This window comes from Misgurnus anguillicaudatus, chromosome 18 (genome assembly GCF_027580225.2).
Source record: "Misgurnus anguillicaudatus chromosome 18, ASM2758022v2, whole genome shotgun sequence".
Classification (NCBI taxonomy): domain Eukaryota; kingdom Metazoa; phylum Chordata; class Actinopteri; order Cypriniformes; family Cobitidae; genus Misgurnus; species Misgurnus anguillicaudatus.
This window is the reverse complement of record NC_073354.2, coordinates 13,698,383-13,725,820: the sequence shown is the minus strand read 5'-3', so window position 1 is coordinate 13,725,820 and position 27,438 is coordinate 13,698,383. Positions and strand designations below refer to the sequence as shown.

Here is a 27,438-nt window from a genome sequence, read left to right as displayed (position 1 = left end):
CGTAGGCCTACATAGACACCATATGGATCCCTGAATTGTACAGCAATGTCAAGACTGCCCTAAAACACACACACGTAGACAGGCACGTGCACACATAGACATCAAAGGGGGCTTGAGCACCTGCCCTTTTTATTACTAGAGAGAAAGTGCCCTTTTTTTCGGGGGTGCTTTTTGAAAAAAAATATGATCTTTATTCATATAACAACTGATGTCTTTCTGTTTCTTGTGTTTTTTACTTGTTGCTTATTTAATTTAACATGAATTTATTCAGGAATCATTTAAATGAGATTTAAACTCTTATATAAAGAAAAATAGCGCTATTTGTGGCACACAAACGGTTAACAGATGAGTCCCGCCTCCAAAATTCACATCGCTAATATGATTGGCTTTACCTTTCCTTAGTCCCGCCTCTCTAACTTATTTCGCTTTATGATTGGCTTGTCTACACTCGTGCTGCATCATTCGCGCTTCAAGCGCCAAAGCTGAGCTTGAACGAGACGCGATGTCCATAATTTGCAGGCAGCTACCGGTAAGTGTGCGAGGAAGAAAGCATTCTTATATTAACAGTTTTATGCACAAAATATGGGACACGTTGTTACACATAACGATTCAGGGACATTGTTTTCCATGGCAATCCTATATTAACCTGAAGAGTTGCAAACTTGTAACAGTGTGTAGTGTATGTAGTTTAAACAGACTGCTCATAAAATAATGAAGCACAAACAATAAAATAATTGCTAACTGCAGTAGTAAGCTTTTTTTGTTTGCGTTTTTTGTAATGGCTGTTAAATAAGTATAATGTGTTATACTGGAGTGCTGGAGTAGATTGGGAAGAAATCTGATGGTTCAGTATTTTACTTGCCCAGTCTGAATTTTCACTGACATCACACAAAAAAATCTATATTTGTTGTTTCTGACATGTGTAACCCTAATAAATATGAAACCTAAGATTAAAGGTGCCATAGGAGGTGTTGTCATAATATGTTCAATTGTTCTTTGACAATTACATAGAAGGTATGTTGCTTTATTAAGTGCAAAAATTATCCAGAAACGTTTTTACATGTCTATTTACAACCCTAGAATTTGTCATTTTAATTAAATGGTCTATTTTTGCCCTATTTGAAAGGGTCATGAATAATAATGTTGAGCTCTGCTCTGATTGCTCTGCTCTGAGGCTCATGCCAAAAGCTCATATTAGTAAACAGACCTTATATTTTGAGCCCTTATCAGACAAAAATACATTTTGAGTAACAACTAACAACTAATCAGCTAAACGCTAGCATATAGCATTTATTGGCATGTAGCGCTAACTCAGCAGTTACAACTCTGTTATTAGCATTTTAACAAATTTGTAATTAATATGTAATTTAATGTTTTCAAAACATGCACATTGTGTAATGGCTTCCTTAGCTGCTCTATAAACCTAGACTACTAAGGAGACCATGGTGTGTGTGTGAACTGATTATTTCGTAGACATCTTTTGAAAATTAAACAATTGCGTGAGTTTGAGGAAGATAAAATTAATTAACTTTTTAAAAAAAATGTTAAAAAGGAACTCAGAATTGTGTTAATATATATACTTTTTGTTTAAAAAAAAAGAAAAAAAATACATAATTATGAAAGGTGCCCTTTATTTCACTTGAGCCCCTGCCCCTTAAAATGTCTGTGCACATCCCTGCACGTAGATGGGAAGCTAAAGTTTTTCTGAATAAAAACACAACAATGAACAAAAAATGTAACAGTATTTCAATGGCATAGAGTGTTTTTGTACTCAATGTAGATCAAAAAGTATTGAGAAATATAAATGTTTTTGTGCGTTTTTATCTTGAAAAACCGCAGGCTCCTGTTCACTTGCATGTGTTTATAGGGCAATTTTGTCCTTCTCAATATGGTGGATTCGTTACCGTACAGTATCACAACAAAGGCCAATGCGGCATCTGTTGGTTTTATCTAAAGTACACAGTACACTTGTAAATATGAGTGGGAAACTCTTTGAGCCCCTTCATTTAAAAAAATATTTGTTGGTTTAACTTTAAAAAGTAAGTTATGGGGTTGCCTTCAAATTTTGAGTTAATTCAACATATTAGTCTTCAAAAAAGTTAAAATAATAATTTTAAGGCAACCAGGTTACTTACATTTTGAAGTTGAACCAACTTTTGATTTGTCATAATGAGTTTTCCAAATTGGATGGATGTCAGTGAGAAACAGCAATAAATGCAATTTTACTTTAAAAATTAATATAATATAATAATAAATAATAATTAATCCTATATTATTTTCAAAAAGACAGTGTACGCTCCATCTAACTCCAACTACATTGACTTGAACGTACCCAACTCATAAATATGAACTTCCCAGAAGGACTTTAATGCACCATATGTTCAGGTTTACTTGAAAATTAAAATAAAATCTTCATGGCAGTGGCCCACCTGGATCAACTCATATATTTTAGACATACTTATTTTACTCTGTTCTGAAATCACACAACGTAGCTGTTGTTGGCAACGGTATAAAGACACTATGTACCCCATTTGATATTGAGCCACACCCCAAATCACCATAAATCGAGTAGAAACTTCAAGAAGTATGACATTTTTGCTCTTAGTCAATAACATATTTTGGCTTGTATAACTTTGTAATTTTTTTGCTGATCATTTCCAAATAAAACCTGTCTGCTTTTTGCACATCTGTTGAGTTTGTTTGAAGTTGTGCCTGTGTTATGAGACTTGATTTATTGTTGACTGGTATACATTGGGCTCCGTGAGAGTAACAGAGGTGTTTGTGGATGTTTCAGGTATGTACAGGTGTTTGGCAAACTGCTCACCCATCAGATTCATATGAATCCTTCCCCTCTCTTCATCCACCACATTGATCTCCAACCCATTCCTGACCTCCACCCTACAGGTGAGAAAAACATGCATACATCATCTGGGCAGTTTTTACACACCAAGTTACGTTAGTTGTTTTATCACCCTAGGGATGCTCTGAAACACAATTTCTGTGCTGATACCGATATCCAATTACTTTGAATAATATCTACAGATTCCGATAATTTCACTTTTAGTCAAATTTTCATATTTTTACGTCATGAAAGACGCAGAACGATGCATTTTCCGCCCCTTTTGATTGCCTGGATATAATCATATAACCACACACTTCTTTTGAGATGTTGATTTCGTGTCAGCTCTTGGTTGGTGTGTGCGTACACTATTATGGGTGAAGTGCCCATATAAGGACTTCCACTGTACTTCCTGCACTGAAATTGCCCATGAAAGAAATAAAGCAAGATTGTTACGTATGAATCTTTATTGTAGTACACTTTCCTGAAACGTGTACAAACCCTGGCGAAGTGCATTCGGCACAGAAATACTCTTTCATACGCAGTGTTGGGGAAGTTACTTTTAAAAGTAATGCATTACAATATTAAGTTACTCCCAAAAAAGTTACTAATTGGGTTACTTAGTTACTTTTCATGGAAAGTGATGCTTGCATTACTTTTTAGTTACTGTTGCGTTACTTTTTCTTGGCTGAGGCTTGATCTCTTTCAGGCCTTGCAGGTGTTTTTAATGACTGAAAAGTTCTGCATTCAGAAATTGCATATTTCATCACAAACATGTCAAGCTCTAGCCTGCCATCTCAGTCTCTGACCCAAACTGTTCTCAAACCGTGTACGCATAGAGTGCATATTGTGACTACGTTTAGTTTAATTCAGTACATCATTTTTTTTAATCGAATTAATTAAACTAAAAAAGTAACTTGCATTACTTTTTTAAACATGTAACTCAAATATCAATGTGTACATTTAAAAAGTAATGTGTTACTTTACTCGTTACTTCAGAAAAGTAATATTATTACATAATGCATGTTAATTGTAATGCGTTACCCCCAACTCTGTTCATACGTCTAAATACATTTTTGACACTTTGCCTATGTTTAGCATGAGGAATCTAACCCCTAAACAGTGTTAACCCTTGTGGGTTGTTCCAATTCACTACCCTTGGCATGCCCAAGACTGTTAAAAAGGTAAAAAAAATCCAGTCCACAATCACTTTTTATATTGAAAATTGGTCAAATTGTGTGTTTTTTTTCATCAAATCTGTGACACCACATATGGACGTGGCAATTAAAGAGTTAAAATGGAATTTTTGTAAACATTTGGTAGTTTTGATCAGTACTGAGGTTGATTAACAGATTTATGAAAAAAATTAGGGAAAAATTAGGCTTTCTTTGTACACGAACAACCCGAAAGGGTAGTAAATTTGCCCACAGTATATTGTTGAGTTTTTGAAAAGGCATTTTCTCAAAATATGTGTCAATATAAGATTGTTACCAAAAATCATTCCATTTGCTGAAACACAGAGAAAGTTGTGGCCAAATTAAGACAAAAAAAATTGGCCTCAACAACCCACAAGGTTTAATAGGTCAGAATGCATGAAATGGCTTTAAACACCCCTTTCATTCCTGAATTATTCCTCCTTGGCGGTATCGAAGAACAAATGAGAACTTCTGTCTAATTCTCCTGACTTGATAACGTCACATTTGTCTCCTCTAGAATTTCAGAAAAGATCTCAACTTTGTTTGGACTTGCCACCATATAAAAGTCTGCAATCGAAAACAGAGATCTTAATACAAAAGCTTGTCTAGAGCAATTCATCCAAATCTAATCTTCCAAATCTAAGACCAAATTATTTTAGCTAATGGCCTTGACTTTAGCCCTAAACTCTTATTGTATGTCAACTGTCAACAAGTATTTCTCCTTAAGCCTTTTGTGTGAAATACTGAAATATGTAAAAAAAAAAAAACTTTCACAAGGCACGAAACCTGAAACTTAGCGATTAAATTTCAATGAAAAGAATCTTTTGCAGTATCAGGTCAACTAATGGGCTCCTTAGTGCACAATTTTCTTTCAAGCCTTTTAAGAAACTGACCATTTGAAATTTCTTCCTGGTTTGTTTGTTTTTAGAGTACCAACTGTTTATCAGAGTGTACGAAGGCATGCAGACAGTATACACATCAGAAGTACAGTAAGACACTGTGAAACATATTTAAATACAATATGAAAAATCCTGTAATGACATTTTGGTGGTATTTAAAAAAATGCTGTGTGTTTTGTGTATGACTCTTAGTCAGGTTGTCATAGGTGAGACGAATGGAGTTTGTTTTCTTGTGGAACCCCCACAGATGCTTAAGGGTGATATTATGGTAAGATGTCTTACTCTCACGTACACACGCACAGTATTAACCATTTTCATACCTGCATATGTGTTTGCATTCATACATTTTTTATTTCTCTTGCAGATTGCATGTTATCAGAATGCTGTTTCATTGCAGACTCATGAGATAGTGTTTCAAGTGCAGATTCATATGGGCACTGTGTCTGGACACAAACTTTCCTTTCAGAAACAAGAACTTGATTATGCGAACAAAGGTAAAATTTACTAATTTTACCCAAAAAGTATTTGACAGTCACAGGGGCGTAGATTACACGTGGGATGTGGGGGACATGTCCCACCCACTTTTTATAAAAATTAATTAGTCCCTGCACTTTTTTAATTTCTTTTTTATTGTGTTCACGGCATGTTGGGGTTTTAATGGAGCAATGCATATAAATGCAGAGTGATTTCAAATTCAATGAGATAAGATAGTCTATACATGACGTTCATCAGTCACGGACTTGTCACGTCATCATCACATGCCCTAGCTCGCACCCGCGGTCCCGCGCTGTATCCAACATTCACAGAGGTTGCTTTGAGTTCAAAGCGGCAAAAAAACTCTTCACTCCTTTTTACGAAAGTCAAGCAGTGTTAAGTTGGCATATGGTATTCGAATTGTGTTGCACAATGTTGAGTAACTCTGCCTGTTGCTCTTGTTGAATAAATAGCAAATTTTGATGGAAATTATAAGGAAAAAATAGCTGCTTGGACAAACGTTTACTTATTTTTCTGTGTATTTACCTTAAAGGCCACGCTCTTTCTGATCCCATTTTTTAAACCCTAGTTAGTGTGTAATGTTGCTATAATAGCATTAATAATACAATTAACAAAATATTCATTCAAGTTACTCCAATTTTTTAAGGTAAGTGGTTGCAATCAATTTATTTAAGTTTCATTTAAACAAAAGTTTTGTTTTGCTTTCCTATTTTTTTGTTTAAATGTAGCTTAAATAAATTGATTGTGACCACTTACCTTTAAAAAAAATTTAGCAAATTGAATGAATCATTTATTTCAGTGTACCTGTAAAATGATAAAGCTCAAAGTGCACTGCCAGGCGATATATTTCCTTTAAGAGAATTCACCTTTCAAAGCCTACAGCGAACGGCCGGTTTGGACTACAGCCCTCTACTTCCTGCTTTAATGACGTCACTAGAACAGTTTTCGATTAAACTCCGCCCACAGGAATACGTTAGTCGCCAGCTAAGCTAACGGCAAGCTAAGCTAAGGTGACCAGACGTCCCCATTTTCCAGGGACAGTCCTGTTTTTTTTTACCAAAAATATCAAATTCATGCTTATAACAAGCAAAAAAGTCTTACCCCATTGGCACATTTTTTGCTTGTTTTAAGCCCAAATTCACTTCAGTTTAATATTTTTGTATTAAAGGTAGGGTAACACATTTTGAAAAATGCTAACGGTAGCCAACTAGCAATGAAATCCCGATCCCACCCTCAAGTCAAACCGCCATCCAAAGTCACGCCTCTTTCAAAACACATGAACACACGTCAGACGGTCACATCTCATGTCTCATTCAGCAATGAGAAAAGTTTGCAGTACAAAGTCGAATAACACTTCCAAAATAACCAAACAACTGGTTTACATCAGAATTAGTTTAAGCACACGTTCGGTTGTGTAGACGTAGTAACTATATCGTTACGCTAATCCGTAAACGAACACAAATTTCATAAGCAACACAATGTTTCATCAAAGTAGAATATCTGAATCCATCTCAATACAAACATATCGCATACCTACCTTACCAAAATAAACAGTGCAACGACTCTTTCAGACCCTTTGCCTCCTGCAGCTGTTTGCATCTCGTGGTAAAGCAGTAAAGTTACCGATGTTCATTTGGGTTTTTGCTCTTGCTGATCCAGGCAGTTTTTGCTGTTGTTGTTATAAAAGATGCCTTTAGTTGTGTGCCTCCTGTGTAGGTTGTCAATTCAGCAGTTTTCAGCATTGATTTTGCTTATGCAGAAAATGCATCTTGATATAAGAATTTTTAGATATTTGTACTGAAAACAAAACAAAACAAAAATACTAAGTAAGAAAGTCATTTTTGCTGAAAATGTTTTGTCTCCATTTTTTAATTCATAGATAACAACAAATTGGATTTTAATGATATTTTGACCATTGAACTAGGAAATGCCCCAGTTTTCATTTAAACAATCTGGTCACCTTAAGCTAAGCTGCTCAAATCACAACACACAAACAAACAAACTACACAATCAGAACTCGATATGTATTTCTGAAGGAGGGACTTCATAGAACAAGAAAGACATCAACCCATTTTGAGGACAGTGAAAACAGTGGTATACAGATAAGTAAATTGTGTGAAAAATACTGCCATTTTTTTACACGTGAAACATAAACACATGTTATATTGCGCACTGTAAACACAATCAAACCTTCAAAAACACAGAAAGAACGGGAGCTTTAACTCTTTTATAACGTCTTTTGTTTTAACAAGTATGTTATCAAAACCCTTCAAATAAGAATAAGACAATGTTGAACTGAGATTTTACAGCATTTACAGCATGTTTATAATAATCATAAAGCATATAAAGCAAAACATGTATGATTAAAAATAAAACCTATCAATTACACAAGGGTTAACTTTAAAAACAAAAAATGGGATAACACTAGACATTCCCCCCCACACACTTTTGAAGTGATGTCTACGCCCCTGGACAGTCATACAAACACTTATTTAAGGAACAAGAATGTCTATGGAAAAAACTATTATGGGACACAATAATGCTTCAAAATGCTTTTTTCCATGTATATGAGTGCGTGTGTGTGACTCACCGTGTGAGTGTAGCAAGTGTTATTTTTTTGTAAATAATGACAGGCAAGACACATGATGACAGGAATACCTAAGAAACACACACTACAAAATATCCCCACAAGGTCAAAATAATTACTGGTATACTATCTTAAATGTTCTCACACCATAGGGATAACCAGGTGCACTATGGAAACCTTACAAAATCAACTCAATTGTAATTTAATCAAACAGAATCAGAAACACATGAATGTTTAGAGTCATCACAGATACATCAGCTGTCATCATGGAGCGGTGTGTGTTGATGTTCCCACATCGCTGTGAGGCATCGTTTTCCATCTCTTACCACCGCCATCATTTACTCTTTCATTTTAGATCAGAGATTTCCGGAGGACGGTGTGGTGGAGGTGCTGTTTTCAGAGACTGTGGACAGAGATCCTCTTGCTTCAGGTATTTTTATTAAAACAAGTGTTTGAGGAGTTATTGATCTTTGCAGATTTCTGGTATGGGGAGTTATAGGTAAATATTAAAACACTTCATTGCATTTCAAGCTTGTGGCCACCAGAGCAACATTGGAGTGATTGAAAATGACCCTGTGAACTCGCTGGCTGAGTGGGACTCTAGTGAATATGGTACATCAGGAGGTAACACGTCTTCTGACCCGCTAAATGACTGATAAAGACATCTTTAACTTTTTTTTAAAACACACATTTTATATTCACTAAATATTTATTTAGTCTCCCTTATTTGCTCTTACTTTCTGATCATCTTCTCTCACTTATTCATAAAAAATATTTGTACATATACATTATATATTTATACATATAATATACATTATGTAAGGAATAATTGACGACGAATCGTTGAATTTTTAGGAAAATAATGCACACCCGAGGTTGCGCATTATTTTTCAATAATTCAACAGCCTGGAGTCAATTATTCTGCTAATACTACGGTTACCACACCTCAAGACATTGATCACATGATATATTTAAAGGGATTTGTCTGGTTTTTGTACCTAAATCGCTATTGTGAGTAGGACTTTTTCTTCTGCGTCTCATCCAACGGCTCTTTTGCTTGTTCAAGAATGTCATTTTAAAGCTGGCAGTGGAGGCTTGAGCTGTTGATAGCATTGTAATGCAGTTATTAATGAAGTTATTAGAAAGAGAGCAGCGACAGAGACACAGAGAGAAAGGAAGAAAAAAAGAGAGAGAGAGAGAGAAAGAGAGAGAGAGAGAGAGAGGGCGAGAGAGATTATGTAAATGAGGCTACCTCTGTGCATCTCTAAACAGTGCTGTTATTGCATCGGAAAATCATCTGTCATGTTGTTTTTGTTAGTCCATTATTACAGTTAACTATGCGAAGTGATATGGAACTGTAATGCGATCAAGAGAGCTGCCCAGAAAATAATTGCACACCTCAGAACGTTCATCAACCAATCAGATTCAAGCATTCAACAGTCCCGTAGTATAAATATTTATAATGTATCCACTCCAATACATTATCACACTCAGAAATGGTAATGATTGTTGTTGAGTAGATAAATCCAATAAAACTCACTTTTATTTAAAAGCCGAACACTCAAACTTAAACAAGGACTGACCAGGAATAGAACAAAGACAGGGTGAGTGAGATAAACAAAACACAGGTGTGAACAATGGAAAGAGAGGAGAGGCTAATAAACAAGATAACTAACTAATTAACATGATAAACTTAGGGAAACACAAGACACTAAAGCTAAACTGTGACAGTACTCCCCTCTCCCAATAGGCGTGGCCACAAAGTGGTGGAGGAGGGGACAGAAAATAAATGTCTATAGAAAAGGGTTGAGGTCTAGAAGCAGGACGAATAGCCGGTTTAATACAGAAATAAGAGTGGCCGGTAGAGGGAAACCCCAAGGCAGAGATAACAGAGGGAGGAGCCAGTGTTGAGCACTGGTAGGACTTTCAGGTGGAGCCTGGGAGCTGATCGACAGAAGCAGAGCTGGCAGAGGTGAAGACCCAGGCAGAGTCGAGAGAACAACAGAAAAGACCCGGAAGCCTAAGGTGACACTGCAGGCTTGAGTAACAGAGGTTTAGACGGGGGATTGACTGACCAGGGAGACAGCGGTGGGAGTAAGGACCAAGGTGGATCCGGATGGAAGGGGGAGCCTGATGTAGCAAAAGGGGTGGAGCATTGAAGCACAGCTGAAGGACCAGAAGTCCAGAGTGGAACCACAGCAACTAAAGACCAAGATTGAGGGATGAGGGAGACCAGAGGAGCCTCTGGGATGATGGGCCACATAGGAGCCAAATGAGCACATAGCCTTTAAAGGTAAAGTCGAAGAGCTGATGGGGCAAGGTGAAGTCATGGCAAGGAGGACTGAGGAGTAGCCAGGGGATCCACCCTAGAGGGCCAAGCTGGTGACAAAAGAGGCCAAGGCAGAGCTGAAGTGCCAGACAAAAGCCAAGGAATTGGGCATAAGCAGAGAGCTGGGCTGAAGGAACACAGGACATGGAACCAGCGAGGGAAGGGGAGAATCTAGGCTAGGCAGAACCAGCAAAGAGTCCAGGAGCAAAGGGGTAGGCAGGATACAGGGCAGGAACAGGTCATTCAGCATACCTACTACTGGTATTTGGGGAATAAGTCTAGGGGCTGGGACATGGGTGGGGACTGGATCAGTGGAAAAGTCCAGAAGCCAGAGTTCCTTAACAGGCTCTTGGGCGGGCAGACAGACCAGCAGGCAGTTGTCCTGTGAGGGGTTTGACAGTCGACTCTAGCCTTATGATGGACATAATGGCCGGCTCTGGCTCCAGGATGGACACTGTGGGACACTCTCGCTTTGTGGTGGGAGACTGCTTCATCTCATGGTCTGTAGTGGGCAATGGCTCGTTCTCTAGTTCTATAACGGCCTCAGTTCTCACTCCAGAGTACTTACTCCACGTACTCCACTCCACATAGATGCCTTGTGTCCCTCATTGAGGCTGGCATGGTAAAACACAATCCAAGACATCCGAGATAACGAAGGCATGCTAGATCTAAAAAGTCACGTGTATGGTTTTCAAGAGAAAGTTTCTCCTGATAATGGCAGATTAGAATAACTGCTGGAATATCTATTTTTTTGCCTACACACTTAAAAATGCTGGTTTAATTTCAACCTAGCACTGGGTCAAAAAGGGACGAGCCCAGCTGTTACAGTTAACCCAAAAAATTAAAACAACCCATCGGGCTGGGCTCATTTTTTGACCCATTGCTGGGTTGAAAATAGCCCAGCATTATAGAGTGTAGTTTTATGAAAAAAATCAATTTAAAATCATATAAAAAAATCCTTAGGACAACTGAATCTTTATGAGAAATTCAGTTTAATGATTTTGTGAATTTTTGAAAGGTAAGTGTTAATAAAAAAAACCCTCAAAATACCACTCAAAGTAGTTTGTTGGTTTAACCTAATTTCATTAGAAGTTGTCACATCTCAACAATAGTGATGTAAACTGTTGTGTTAACTTTTTTTGTTGAGTCTAAACAACATATTTCAGAGTGTAATTTTTTTGGTTTTCTGTAATGGTGTTCGTGTGGAGGCACGTTACAGTGCGGTCTATAAACAGTACCTCTTGACATACTGCAAACACAAATCTTGGCTTTGGATGTACAGCCCTCTCAGGGAGGTGTTTTCAGAGTGCTAGTGAGATTTCATAGACCTTAAGACGGCAAAAAAGGCACAGCATTGCAGGGTTTTTAATATAAAACAAGCGTAAATGCACACAGAAGACTTTTAGACCTAAAACAAAGTTTTCGGAGTCAGAAGTCTCTTTAACGCTCTAGTAATATTTGGTCTGGAAACAGGAAGCACATTATCTGTAATGCATCTATTAAATCTGGTCACAGTTTGCTGAGGTTAATTGGAACATATGAGAACATTCTGGACTGGTCATGGTGTGTGGAAAGTTTAACCTTCTACAATAATAGTAAAGTTCTTGTATGTGACCCTAAGCTAATCCTGTATGACACGAGGTCTCCAGGCCAGAAAGTTCTCAAAGTACTACAGTATAGTTGACAGCTGGCGGTTACCATACAGTAGTGCTTTAAGATAATGCTGGGGTTTTTGTCCTCGGGGTTTGTAATTACTGTAAATGTTCACGCTGCTTCAGTAAATTAACTATAGTGAAAGAGGACCTGTTTAAGGAACTGTACAAAAGTAGAAGCCTAAAAGAAGGGATGGTGGCTTATATCAGTGGTTCTTAAACAAAACTTAATATGTTTTGTTTAATTAAAATGTTAAATTTTAGAACAGTTTTTTGTCATACATTTTCTTTGAGGGGGCCTCGAAGGATTGCACTGTACACAAGGGGGAGCCGCCCTCCGAAAAAGTTTGAGAACCACTGGCTTATATATTTAAGGTCCCACCTTTACTGTACAATGGGAGACTAACACACAGTGCCAGTTTTTTGCTTTATGATATCTTTTAGACATAAGAAATGATACTTAAGTAAAACTAATACTCTGGATTCTTAGAGATACACGTACTTGAAATTTTGCTTAAATCGGAAGCATTATTTTTATTATGTATAATATTGTACACAAATGCTGTGTTATTTTCAACCCTGTGTTAGGTCAAAAAGGGACCTGCCCAGCTTGTTGGGTCATAATTGAACCTATGCTGGGTTGTTTCAACCCAAAATGCTGGGTTGTTTTAGCCCATTGTTGGGTTAGATATAAACATTTTCTTGGTTAATGTTGAAAATAGCCAAGCATTTTTAGAGCACTGTTAAAAAAAATTTGCCTTAATTTTTTTTTTATTGATTTACAAGTCATTTCAGCTTACTATTATTTATCTTGAAATGAGCTGTTAAAACTTATAAAATATAGTTAAAAAAGTCAACTTCATTTGGCACAGTGCAAAAAATGACTTTCTTACTTAATATTTTTGTCTTGTTTTCAGTATAAATATCAAAAAATTCTTAAATCAAGATGTATAAAAATCTGCCAATGGAATAATTTTTTTTTTCTTGAATTTACTTAATACAAGAAAAATTCAGCAAGAAATGTCTTACTCCATTGGCAGATTTTTTTGCTTGTTTTAAGTACAAATTCACTTAAATTTTATATGTTTTGTCTAAAAACTAGAGTTATTTTCTTATTTCATTTGCTTATCAAGAAAATACCAGTCTTATGAAATTTTGTTATATGGTCACATAATTTTTTTATTCTTTTTTCGTAGTATTATCACGGATTTCCGTGTTTTTTCGTGATCGTATGGCGAATTCCTGTTTTCGTGTGGTTGTCACGTATTGGTTACTCAACTAATTGGTTACTCAACTAATAAACCAATTCTTACCAATGTGGCTTTGGTTAAGGGTTAGATTTACATAAAGTGACATCCCTACCCAAACCCAACTCTAACCCTAACGCCAGGCGACATTTAAAAAAATAAATCAGAAAAAAATTGTATAAACCAATAAAGTGACATTCTAATGCAAGCACCAAATCAAACCCTAAACCGAAGTGACAATGGTTTAAAAATAGGAAAAAGCGGTTGAGTAACCAATACGTGACAATCCCACGAAAACAGGAATTCTTTATACATTCACGAAAAAACTTGGAAATTCGTGATAATATCACGAAAAAAGAATAAAAAGATTACGTGACTATATCATCAACCTTGTGAGACTGGGTAGGAAAATACATATTGATTTAAGAATTTTTAGATATTTCTATTGAAAACAAGACAAAAATACTAAGTAAGAAAGTCATTTTTTGCAGTCCACATTATTTATCCAACCCAGTCTCACAGAGTTGCATATAAATAGCACAAAGTGTGAAAATCGTGCAATACATACGCCAAATTCCAATTTTATTTATTGGTTTCTCAATTGTTTTCTGTTTTTTAACCATTTTTGCTTGGGTTTAGGGTTAGATTTGAGATTTTCTGAAGGAGGTTATTTAATATACAGGTTTCTTCATGTTTTTGTCTATTTTTAAGCCGTGGTCGCTTGGAGTTGGGGTTAGAGTTGGGGTTTGGGTTAGGATGTCATTTTTATGTAACAAAAAGTTGTTCTAACCCTAAACCCAAGCAACAATGGTAAAAAAATAACAAAAATTTGAGAAACCAATAAATAAAACGACAAAAAAGATGCGCCGTTTAAGTGAATGAGAAGGACTGGCGTATCATATGCACGCCAAAGTGGAGTTTTTATGTGCAACTCCGTGAGACTGGGTTGGATAAATAATAGTAAGTTGAAATGACTTGTAAGTCTGAGTTAATTCAACCAAAACAATTTAAGGCAGTAGTGAGTGTATTTTATTTATTATTTTATTTAGTTTTTTCTCCAATGTGTGTGTGACAAATGTCATTTTACCTGACATGTAGAAAAAAAACTTCAAAGTGGCTCCTCTCATTCTTAGACAAAAACCAATTCAGGTTGGCTTAACTTATCCAACATCTTACCCCAGTGTTTCTGTTCAATCATGTTAAATCTCCAGTAAATCTTCTTCGTGGAATGGAATTCGGTGAATGTTTAACCCCATCAAAATTAACTTTGTTCTCCTCATCCTGTTAGAGTCCAGTGATCAGATGGAAGCTGATAAGTTGACTATTCAGTCAGGCCTTTAAATGTCTTCTGGCTTGACAGAATCCAGTGTTTCACACAGGCAGTAAAGTTACAAACTCACGGCAAGCATTGGAAATTCCAAAGGGCCGGATATTTAAAGGCTGGGACTTTCTGTCTGTGAAAAATTCAATTTAAACAGCTTCATGTGTGTCTGTGAGTATGTGTCACACGGGACCGATGGTTGATGCACATCTGGTTGTGTGATTCTGTTAAGAGCAGGCGTGTAATTTAAAGATACCTCACGGTTGAAACACAAACAGCCTTTACAATTTACAATGCATCGAGTCGAATATAGAATTACACACAAACACACACTTGTCTGTCTGTAATTATTGCCAGTTGTAGCGACAAACAGTCTTGCAGGAATGCTGCTGACAACCAAAAACGTTCCTGTTTTTTTTTCTCTGTTGAACTTAAACTTTTCTCTTCTTCTTACCATCATTCATTTCTTTTTCCCGGCACTCCTTTTCTTTACTATATCAATACCCCCCCTTATCTCGCCTTCTCTTTCTCTTTTCTGCACTCAATCTCTCCACCCACACATAACCCCGCCCTCGTGTTTACATTCCCCGCTCCATATTTGGAGAGCTCAAGGTCCTCCGAGTGTCCGTGTGTGTGCTCTACACCAAGCATATGTATGCGAGTGTGTGCGTGTGTAGGTGTGTGGAGAACACAGCTGTATTCTGAGTTGCATTGGCTGACTTGAACGGGATAAAGCTTTTCAAGCCAGGATTTTCACAGACATCGAGGAGGGGCACCTAAAAGGGGTTACCTGTGTGGAGGTAGAGAGAGAGAGAAAGAGAGAGCAGTGTAAAGGAGGGAAAAGGAGGAGGGAAAACAGTGTAAGGGGAGGAAAGAGAATGAGTAAAGAACGAAGGAACTCGGGAGCTTTTATCACCTTATGGGAAAGAATGCAGGCTGCCTGTCTGTTTAAAATTGCATGAAGAGAGATAGAAAGCAAGAGAGAGGGAAAGAAAGAAAAAATGGACACAATCTGTAGAGTCGCCTTCAGGATAATACGGTCAGAACTACTTTCCTTCCTTTTCTACTTTGCTTGTTCATTCAGAAAATGCTATTGGTTGTTTTTTGTTGTGTCCTGTAAGTCTTTCGTCACTTTAGTAAATATGTTGCTTTCTTTTGCTTTCTGCTGTTGTTTTTTATGGTCAAAGTCATCTGTGCATACCTTTGGGGTCTGACTCGAGAGGATGTTTCTGGAAAGCATTAAGTTTTGTGTATTTATGAAGCGGTGTGGGGTGTACTTTCAACAGGAATGTGTACTGCGAATTGTTTGCTTTGTGTGTTGTTGAAAGCTCTGGTGATCACCTAAAGCAGTTGTTGCATAAGATAATTTCAGAGTACTTTTTAGATTTTCTTTGGATGTTTAATGCAGTCTTAAATGGTTGATTTTTGAAGCAATAATAGATTTGGGGAGGATAGTCTGTTTCTGTTTAACTAGTTGATAACATACGCAGTTTGTTAATTGGATTTAAGTCTAATCAAAAGCCAAAGTCAAGTTTATTGTCATTCTGTCATGAGTTGATTACAATGCCATGTAATGAATGTAACAAGATATTCGTGATTGAGGAGGAGGATCAAATGTAAAAGTTTAAGAGATAATATTGATGACCACACTGTAAAAAAAACCTGCAAGTTGGTTTCGCAAGTCAATTCAACCTACTATTTTAAGTTTTCACTTGTGATAAGTTGACATAACTTCTAAAAACAAGTTAATTGTTTAACTTAAGTTAAAGTAACATAAAACAACGTGGATTTGAAATCATCTATTACAGTGCACTGATCATCTGAGGGGTCTTCTACAGTAGATATTTATTCATTTCTAAAGGATAACAGTCGATTTATGGTTGCTTGGTGTGTGTTTTTGTGTGAGAGTTGTGCCAGCTGTGGCGTTTTATCATGCATGCCTGGTATTTGAATTTCAGCCTCCTGAGATTTAACTGGTTAAGTTAAAACAGTTTGTGCATTTTCACAGGTCATTTTTCTGACCATTGTGAGATCCGATTTGATGCTTCCCATAATAACATTTTATTCACAAAGTATTTCTGACCATGTTGTTAGAATTGCCCCATGTTTGTCTGTCTGTGTGTGTTTGTGTGTCTGTCTGGTTGTGTTTGTACAGCCTGCATGAGTGGTGGTTTCATTCTGAGCACTATATATGTGTTATCATATAATCAATGCTGCAAGGCTCTGAATGCGTATGAGTGTGTGATGACACATGATGCTATCTGCTCTGATCTGTGTTCAGCTGCTGTTGGCTGACTGACGTGTCTGTGTAAGAACACACACTGCGGCCACACATATCTAAACCGTATCAGGGTTACTGTCTGGTCTACCTGTGTGTATGCGTGCAATGACTAAGGTGTCTGCGACTCATTTCAGGAGTGTTAATGTAGGAAGCGTACCCCAGACTCTGACACATACTGTAAAGCTACTGTACTGATGTAGAGTGAATAGTCTAGATAGCGGCCACAGGTGTTGCTTTGTTTTTAACCAATGTGTGTGTGACCGTGGTATCCTTTTTTTTACTTTTTCAAAGTTTTACACCTAAATAAATGTGAAAAATGTACAAGCTGTAGTCACCAATCTCAGGTTAATCTTGAGTACCTATAGAGTGGTATTACATTCCTCATATATCCAAAGAGTCTTTAGTTTTATCAGATTTATAAAAGACAGATCAGCTGTACCGATAATTTCCAAAAAAAAGCCAAGCTCCTGGAGGTGTACCGTGGCCAGAGCGAGTCACAAGCAGGCAACACACAATACATTATCCCACTATCCTCTGGATAATTTATGATTCACTATATGTTCATTTAATTTACATTATATAGGCATTTATGTTGCCTCACAGCAAGTAGGTTCCCTAGTTCAAGCCCTGGCTAGATCTGTGTGGAGTTTTCACCCTGTGTCCACTCCGCATGGGTTTACTCCAGGTACTCCAGTTTCCTCCTACATGCCAAGAACCGGAGATGCCAATTGTCCCTCCCCCAACATGTGTATGGATCAACTTGTGTGGTTTAACTGGTTCTCGCCATGTATAACCATAAATGCTGGAATGACGTCGGGGGGTAATGCTATTTTATGCATTCTGATTTATTAACACATTAAGAGTTGTAATCCTCATGCTAAACAAACACAAAGTGTCAAAAACAGTTGAGTATTTATGGGCCACGAAAACTTAATTAATTTATTTGTGACCATGGGACAAAATTCAGCCTTTTTCTGTGCCTTGAACACCAATGTCTTTTTCGTGTCACTCGAATTTCTATAAATAATTTTTCGTGTCCGTGGCACAACTTTCTTTTTTCGTGTCATTTTATGTATTGTTTTCTCATAGTTTTTTTCTATTGTCTTACCATTGTCGCTTGGAGTTGGGGCTAGAATCACTTTCTGTTACATTTTTAGACATTCTAACCCAAACCCCAAATCTAACTCCAAGCGACAATGATTTAAATCAGGGATGGGCAACTTTGATAATGCCGAGGGCCAGCATTTTTCTACTTTATACCAAGGGGGCCAGAACCACAAGCACAATTTACATCATTCTTAATTTCCTTTATTAAGAAACCACAATATACAATTATTCTGTCTTTAAAGATTTTAACTATAAAACTTAGCAATTATGCTAATTCTAAATCATAACTTTATTTTCAGTGGACAAGCATTTCAGATAAAACTTCTTAACTGCATTGCTTTAACATCTGTAACAAGCAAGGCACTTTTAAATTAGTATAGAGAAGTTTCTCATCCTGCCCTTAGAGAACAAAATTATTTGAAATAAATAACACATAAATTCAAAACAAAATATATATAAAAAATGTTAATAACAATGTATTTTACCTTAAATCTGAGAGCAATTCTGGCCCGAGTACGACCCGTCACCCAAACCAGTGGCATTGGTTTTAACCCGACTGGACCAGAATGTAAACTGACGTCTGCAGCCCCAGTGGCCTCGCAACAAAATTTGCGAGCTGCTCCATTTGTTTATATGATGATGACACCAAGGATACCACTAAAATTTACATTTAAAAATATCTGACATGTCTGTCTGAACGAAATTTAACCTATCGCCAGCCACACAATGTCGCAAGCGCTCTTGCAAACAGAGGAGAGGTTTGAAAAGGACGTTGAGACACACATGCAAGAGTTCAGGGCTTCTCGGGTCCGTTCGGCAAAAACACATTCATTTTAAATAACCCGAGACCGAATTATTGTACCCGACCCGTGTCCGAGGCATGCGTGAAACTTTTAGACCCGAACCTAATCGGGACCTCTGGTTTTCGGACTCTGTGAAGACCTCTTCTTCACATAAGCCCAAACACAGGACTATGCTTACTGTGACGATCAACGGGACCTAGCGCCCCCTTCTGGTTGGGAGTATTTACGTCCTAATACAAAAATCATAATTTTAAAAGTATTTGATTAAGTATAATATGGTCCAGCGGGCCGTATTAGAATTTACCCCAGGCCGTGTGCGGCCCTCGGGCCGCCAGTTGCCCATCCTTGATTTAAATATAAGAAGAAATATGAGAAAACAATACATAAAATTGACACAAAAAAGAAAGTCATGCCACGGACACGAAAAACTATTTATGGTAACACGAAAAAGGCATTCGTGCTCATGGACATGTATAAAGTACGGTAGTCAAATTTGTTGTGACTTTAACACGACTTGCTGTGAGATCACGTTACCTCTTTCCTATAAGTTGCTGAAAGTTTTTTTTCGAACATGGGTACCTGTAACATATCAGTGACCCCATATTCCTTTTATGGGCACTTCCGCCAGAAAAGCACACCCACACATCAATCAGATTGAGAGCGAGAATGGACGCCTCAGGGATTTTGTGCATTCCCTGGAAACAATCGCTAAAGCTGTCTTTTATAAATCTGATAAAAATAAAGACTCTTCTGAGATATATGAAGGATGTAATATTATTCTGTAGGTACTCAATATTAACATGAGATAAGCAGAAACAGCATGTGCTATGTGAGCTTTAGGAATAAACAAAGAAACAAACATAAACTATTATTGGCTGACAAATACACATGAGAATTACTTTCTACAATGCCACCTATAACAAAAAGCATTTGCTTATACTGCTTCACCACCACACAATCAGTGTCAGTGTAGTTATAGGTCAATAAAACATAAAAATGAATCTGTGCACCTTAAACTTGTACTTATTGTTTTCTTCTGTTTTCTGCAGCACAGCCAAATCAAGGCACCCATTCTCTGAGCAGTGACTCTGGGCTCTCTAGCGCTTCCCAGTGGACTGGAGGACAAGTTTCTGGCTTTAATATCAGCAATTGCTCTGAGGACCAAACCCAACTTCACAAAGTTATCCCTGGAGTCAGAATGGAGCAGGAACAACATTTTCTGGGCCCTATACCCCCCAATCGACAAGATGCGTCATTTTACAACTCTAATCACTTAAATGGTGCAGCTATTTTCACAGAACGGGAAACAGACATTATAGATGATGACGATATCTCCGCCCCTAATGATACCATTCCTGCTATTTCAGGGTCTAAAGAAACACTTTCATCAAGGGAGACGTTTGGTTTGTCTTCACTTAGAAGTGAACAGAACACTTGTCGGGGTGGAGATAGTATAAACATGAACCCATCAGTATCTACAGGATATCAGACACACATATGGGTGAAACAGCAGCAGTCAGTGTCTGGCAGTTCTTTCTCAAACACTCCATCAGACATCAGACCGCGACAAATAGATGTGACTGAGATCCATAGAGATGTAAATAAAGCCTCAGTACCAGACAACGGCTTTCCAAAGGCAGAAAAGGCTGATGAGTTTGCTACGCTTGCTTTGGATATAGATCAATCCATTGAACAGCTAAATCAGCTCATCCTGGACCTTGACCCAGAGTTTGAGCCAATCCCCACAAAGACAAGGGGTCACATGACCCGCTCAGCCTCCCTTCATACCAATGGGAAGATTCACTCAGGTGAAAAGGCAAAATCTCACCAGTCAGGTAAGAACAAATGTTGGCAGCTTCATTGACAGCTTTAGTATATGCACAAACGTCACTTAATAGTACATTTATGGTTTATATAATATTATGGCAATACATGAATATCAGCTGACGTCACTCACTTGTCTTCGCCATTTTGAGTACCTGAAGTGGTTGCAAAAGAACTAGAAGCTATGCCTTCAATATGTTGTGAGCATCAAAATCGCTATTTTACAACACTAAGAAGCCTCGACACAACATGATACTTTGCTCGAAGTATCACCTGTGTCTCTACACATGAACTCGAGCACTGAGAACATTGCCTGTGTACACAGAGCCCACCAAAAAGAAGGTCCTGAACAACTGACTTTGGTTGCCCCGGCGTCAGCTCGCCACCCTCTTCCCAGTCAAGATGTATCGATCTTCAAATGGGGCATAAGGAGGGAGGAGCATAAAGATGAATAGCTCCAAAAGCATAGTTCCATATAAATGCACAGATAATTCATTGTTTTGCAGCAAGTGAGAAACAATATTGATAAAAAGTAGCCTCATATAAGATTCATTCATTCGCATTCGGAAATCGATTATTTACATCTGGCAAAGATGACGAGTGGACAACATAACAGCCAAAGTCAGTTGTTCAAAACCTTTCTTTTTAGTAAACTCTGTGTACACAAACAATGTTCTCCATGCTTGCGTTCATGTGTAGAGATCAAGGTGATACTTCGAGCAAAGTTTTTATGTTGTCTCGTGCCGCCTTAGTGTTGTAAAATAGTGGTAGTTCGGTAGCAGCGGACAGCGGCTGGAAGAACGCATCAGGGATCGAGTAGGCATCACACCCTAACCAAGATATATTTTTTAAAGTAGCGTTTCTTTTCATGACAGTCGAGGTGTGAAATTTTGTCTTTCATAGCAATTTCCTGTAACCGTAAGAATCATAGACAGTAAAAGATAAGAAATCCATAAATCGTAGCAAGGTAGCCAATGCTTGTCAGTAGCCTACTGGTACTCGGTAGGTACTTAAGATGGCGGCAGTCAACTGGAATGACGTAAAAGGTCACATGACTGATATTCATCTATACCAAGTTTTTATTAGTTTCAAAATAAATCTTTAAAGTACCCTGATTTACAATGTTAAAACGATACATCCAGAAATGCAAAGATCCTTATCGTGGTAGATGAATATGTGGCCTATCCATGCTAAAGTCTTATATTCTGACTTGGAGCATCGACGTTTGATTTCAATCTTCATTGGTTTTAATCTTTGACATGACCTTACTCAGTCAATATTAATGATATTTACTATTCATAACGTTATGATCTTTACATTATGTTGGATGATTTTATGTAGAAAACAATAAATCACAAAAAAATGACTTTAGCTGGGTTTTCTTGGCAGGGTCACATTATGTAAATCATACATTACAATATTTAACGTCAAATTACTATTGTATTGTCAGGAAATGATTAGTAGGCTATAGGCTATTGCTTTACCATGGTACAGTGTCAGAAAAAAATGCCTACATAATGCTCCCAACCTGTCACTGATGCAGATGTCAAAAGTAACAATGCGCTCCCTATGTTCAAAGTGAAATTATACTGAAGTCGTTTTACATTTATTTTTAAAATTACGTTTTTCTAAAAAAATGGTACTTTCGCCCCTGCTCTCCCCTACTTTTTTATCACCCCAGTACCTCAGGGACCATTTTTAACCATTTTTTCTCTGACAGTGTACTGTAACAGTATTGTTTACGCGTTATACTGTACACATGTCAATCACTTTTAAATAACGTTTGAGGTTTCTGTTGGCAGGAATGTAATTTATGTTAATGAATACACACAGTGGTCCTCTTTGTGCCGCTCCTGACCGGTTAGCTTAAGAAAACATGTTCCTGCCCGCACATTCATTTCAGTGAACGGATACGCGTGCGTGCACACAAAAGTGTCTTTGCTGGAGTATGTAAACATCCAGGTTCGATAAAGAGACGTAAATGTGACGTCCGATTGCCATAATTGTATTTCGATGTTAGAAAAAACTGCCATTGACAAGAATGCAAAGTATTTAGTGACACTGATAATGTTTTATGGACTTATATATTTATACAGTCTTCATAAACTGATTTCTTTGCACATTGAACAGTTCTTATCACTTTTATAAGTTTCCCCGCGCTTTTTCTGCCGTACACCTCTTATGTCTCTGTTCCATTGTGTTTCGAGATCCTAACAAGATTTCTGATGAAATAGAAACTTTGCAAGCCCCAGGTCAAAGTAGCTCTTGAATAAGATAACTGGTATGGAGGTCTTTGAGTAGTGGGGTTGAATTGATCCTCGTGAATAGATATCTATGCACCGTGTTGTTGTTACTGTAGTGCGTCACCAGATATTTGCCCCGTGGTGCTAGTGTGTGTGTTTGAATAAACGCAGTGTAAGGGCTAAGGAATGCTTTTGAAGTGAACGTCTACTGACACAGTATTTCCCCTTTATCGGGCCTTTATGAAGAATTTTGTTTGTTTTGTGTTGCACTGTTTGCCATTTGCTTTTGTTTGGATTCTTGTTTTTATAATCATTATGAAAATAAAACACGTACAGATACAATTTGGTATGTTTATATAGCCCTGCAGAATGTCTAAGATGTTTCTGAATCATAAAAATGATACTTTGTTTTTATGTAGTACCGCAAATATAGCCATTTCTGTTGGAAGCATTTTGCAATAAAGTTGCAAGTAAGTACCTGCTGAAACTGGCCACTTTATGACAAACACCTTCCGATGTTTCTCGGCATGCCTTGCATATTTCAGTTCTCAATCACATTGGCGCAATAATGTTAAAGTGATACTCCAGCCAAATATTTAAATTATCCCATGATTTACTCGCCCTCAAGCAATCCAGGATACATATGAGATAGTAAATGTCCTTGCTCTTTCGAGCTTTAAACATGGATTAGGGAACAACTTCTAACTTTAAACCCTTCACAGAGTTAATCCAAATGGCTCCAATGGGTTAATAAAGGTCTTCACAGGTAATCGATGCTATATTGTAAGAAAAGTATCCATATGAAAAACATCCCCTGTTTTCTCCAAATTTTTTATTTATTTATATAAAAACATGTTTTCACGCACATTCTGTAAGGGTTTGTAAATCTACGCTTTAAGAAATACTTATTTTCATGGCCATAGCCAGGGTTTGAAAATTAGTGAGCTCCAGGGGTCCATCTAAATTAAAAAGGGCCCTAAAATAAACTTTTATAAGTACACATAGTAAATGTAAATTTAAGATGATAAGATTAATGTAATAATATTTAAATGTACACAGCTGTGCTATTTTGAGACACCATTTATTTCAATACACTTAAAAATCTTTTTAAATATTACTGGTATTTAGTATGTATTTTTTCATCTGCACTGAAGTAGGCTACTACTAATGTAGAACTTTATTTTTAATATTAGTATTAATATTAGTATTTAATATTTCGTTTTTAAGTGTAGTTTTAATACTTTGCAGGGGCGAACCATTTTTCAGAAAAACTTAATTTAAAAGCTAATGTTTGAGACAGAGATATATTTTTGCTGTGGTTAATAACTCACAAGTGTGGTCTATCAATACCAGGTGCAATTTCGAAAAAATGTAAAACGACTACAGTATAATTTCACTTTAAACATAAGTAGTCAATTGTTACTTTTGACCCTGCGACCTGGGACGAAAGTAACACAACAAAACAAGAAAGGTTTTTGTGTAACAGTTGTTTGTAATACATGACTATGACCTCGTTAATATGTAAACTTATTTTGTCATTTATCTTTGTAAAAAATAATGAAATTACATTTTTATTTTAAATTTCAGTTTTATCAAATGGTTCAAAAGCAACCGACAGTACAATTTAAAAAACAACTTAAATTGTTGCCAAAATTTTTTTTTAACAGTTTGAACACTATGAAAATGAAATTAACGCTGCGTCCGAAAACTCAAGGCAGTGACTTGTTGCCTCGCTGCCTCATGAGGAAATGACTTCGGAGGCATGAAGGCAGCTCAGATAAAGACTTTCGGACGCACTTCAAAGGCAGCGTGTTTGAAATTTAAACAGAGAGCGCCTTTGTGATAACTAATCACATATTAGAAAACTACAATACAGTTTCTCGCTAGAAATGCAATTAAAAGGTGTAAAAAGTGAAAATCTACCTTTATTTACACTAAACTTGTGCTCCAGTCGCGTCCTTGGCCGCCATTTTATTTTTTCGAACTCGACCGGGCTCGACCAATCACATTCTTAATGTACGTCGTCCACGCATAGGTATCTCAGGAGATAGGAAGTAAACCAAACATTGAATTCGGACATGCCTTGATGCCTTCCTGCCTTGGAAAGCTGCCTCAGAAAGCAGCAATTTAGAGTTTTCGGACGCAGCCTAAATCAAATTAGAATAATATCAATTTTCAACATATACAACAGGATTAGCAGCGGGACAAAAGTAACAAGTGTTACTTTCATTCGACAGGATCTCCTCACATTTAAACCTGATTTACTTTAATTTTGAAAAACTCTGAGAAGGCAAACTTCAGGATGTGTTAGAGCACTAAATAAACTGTAGATTGATCAGTACTGTAACACATGAAACCATGAAACACAACGCGTTATAAGAAAAAAATGACCGCATTTGGAATTTACTTATCATGGTTGAAAACACCTTTCTGGATCTACACGCAGAAAACGATGAGTAAATAACAGGATATTTGTCAGCTCTGTCGAGGGATGGTGTGCTAAAGATGCTGTCATAGTTTGGAATGCAAATGTTATCAGGGCTCGGAGAAAATCGTTTTGTTACTTTCGTCCCACGTTACTTTTGCCCCGGTTCTCCCCTACTTAATTTTTTACCGAGGATCTAACGTTTTCTGTTTTAACCTTTTTGCCATTCTACAATTTGTCTGACTATTTTGGGGGTTGGACTGGGACTGTTAAATAAGAGTGGATTATTTATTTATTTTCCATGCAATGCTTATTATTATTTGTAATCACAACAAGCAATATAATATGATTATGAACAAGAACTTTACAAGACACCAAACAAGAATTTTGAGGATTACTTTGTTATAGGTTAACTCCTAAATTGAATGAAATAACATAAAATTCTTAATGCTAATGTTCTGTTGATATTAGCTGTTTTACGCTTGGGGTGTTAAAATATTTGACATATTTCATTTAAACCCAACTGTTCTACAATTTTGTACCCGACTAATTTTCTGTTTTTTGTTAGTGTTGATACAAACCCAAATATGATAATTTCTGCTTAAATAAATCAGAGAAATTGCTAACACTAACCTACACTTAAATATTCCAAAGTGTCACATAATTGCTAAAACACTATTGTACGTCTAAAGAGGATTTTTAGCAATGAAAACACTGCAACACTGCAAATTCTGCACCCGCCATTCTCCGTTATTTTACACGAAAACTATACAGTAAACTGTCCAAACTTAATTATATACGAGTATGCCAATATGAGTCATTTAAAAAAAAACTAATTAGTCTTTAGAGAACTTGAAATTACATTTTTATATGAAAAATTTACCGAGGTGACCTCATAGCTGGCTAAGGCCATGGTTATTTTCAACCCCAGCGCTGGGTCAAAAAGGGACAAACCCAATTTATTGAGTTGCAGGGTTGTTTTAACCCATTGTTGGGTCAAAAATAAACATTTTCTTTGTTAATTTAACCCAACGAATGGGTTTGTCCTTTTTGACCCAACGCTTAGTTGAAAATAACCCAGCATACTTTAGAGTGTATGAGCACAGCTGTTGTAAATTTTATCTTTTAAACCAAAGAAATAAAATCTCTTGCCATGGTTTAAGTGGATAATGTTTGGCTGGATGAATTTTATGATAGGCTAACCCTGGAGTGAACGTCTCTTGTTTATGAACGGTTATAAATGCCTCTGGGATCTTATCAAAACAAGCCTTGTTTGAGAACATGACATGTTATTTTAGTTCTGTGTTTGTACGTATGTTTCACCTCGCTTGATGTTGTTTTAGACTGACAAAATCATGAACAAGCTAGATTTTCCTTTTAAAGTTCCCTTGACTGTGTCTGTAATGTGTTTGCAATGTAAGTGCACACATACAATATCCATTGCTGATTTTCTGAATGACTGCTCACAGTGGAGTGGAATGTGAACTGTCATTGAGTGAATAGGCTTTGTGAATGCTTACAAAATCTCTCTCTCCTCTCTCTCTCTGGTCAGGCTGGAGACATAGACAACTAAGCGATGTCTCTGAATACTCTGTTCGGAGTTCAGGTGATGATCTGTCGCAGACCATTCAGAACTTTGCCATTGGCACACCATCAAAGGTACAAATAACACAAATTCACACTGTGATGTTTAAAGTATGTTGTTATTATGAAAAAATACTTCACAATAAACCCTTGTTGGGCTGAATATAAACATTTTCTGGGTTAATTTAACCCAACAGCTGGGTTTGCCCCTTATTAACCAATGCTGGGTTGAAAATCAGGGGTGCAAACTTGTCACCTTTCGGCGAAATTCGTCGTTTTTTGATACAAAATAGGTCATTCTTGTGATTCGTCTAGATCCGATGAGTTTTTGAAAATGAGGGGTGAGGGGGGTCTGCGACATGGTAGCAGTAAATGAAATTATGAAAATCATGTCCAGCTATTGTGGTAACGATGTCAAATTACTAGCCAGTTTGTTTGGCGGGTTATGTTTTACAATTTATAGCCACCTCATTTGCTGCCGAAGTTTAAGCAGTCTGCAGATTAAGTGCACATACTTAACTCGTAGTATTTTCTCATTTGAGGTTACGCGCCCACGTCACGTTGCTGTGCGCGTGGTCATAAAGCTTAACATTTGTTCACGCACCG

General features: G+C 37.1%; 1 protein-coding gene across 2 annotated transcripts in view; it reads left to right on the top strand.

Annotated features, from left to right (window-relative positions):
* The window catches only part of tns3.2 (tensin 3, tandem duplicate 2), a 66,070-nt gene that overhangs the window by 10,951 nt on the left and 27,681 nt on the right, over positions 1-27,438 (top strand). Inside the window, exons 7-15 of one of the 2 annotated variants that reach the window (XM_055185834.2) lie at positions 2,795-2,904; positions 4,964-5,024; positions 5,127-5,202; positions 5,299-5,428; positions 8,372-8,446; positions 8,548-8,640; positions 19,806-20,036; positions 20,124-20,591; positions 26,801-26,907. In XM_055185834.2, the coding sequence (XP_055041809.2) occupies positions 2,795-2,904; positions 4,964-5,024; positions 5,127-5,202; positions 5,299-5,428; positions 8,372-8,446; positions 8,548-8,640; positions 19,806-20,036; positions 20,124-20,591; positions 26,801-26,907 (1,351 nt within the window). Of the gene's footprint in view, positions 1-2,794; positions 2,905-4,963; positions 5,025-5,126; positions 5,203-5,298; positions 5,429-8,371; positions 8,447-8,547; positions 8,641-19,805; positions 20,592-26,800; positions 26,908-27,438 lie in introns of both variants that reach the window. The other variant, XM_055185833.2, reaches the window with a different exon arrangement.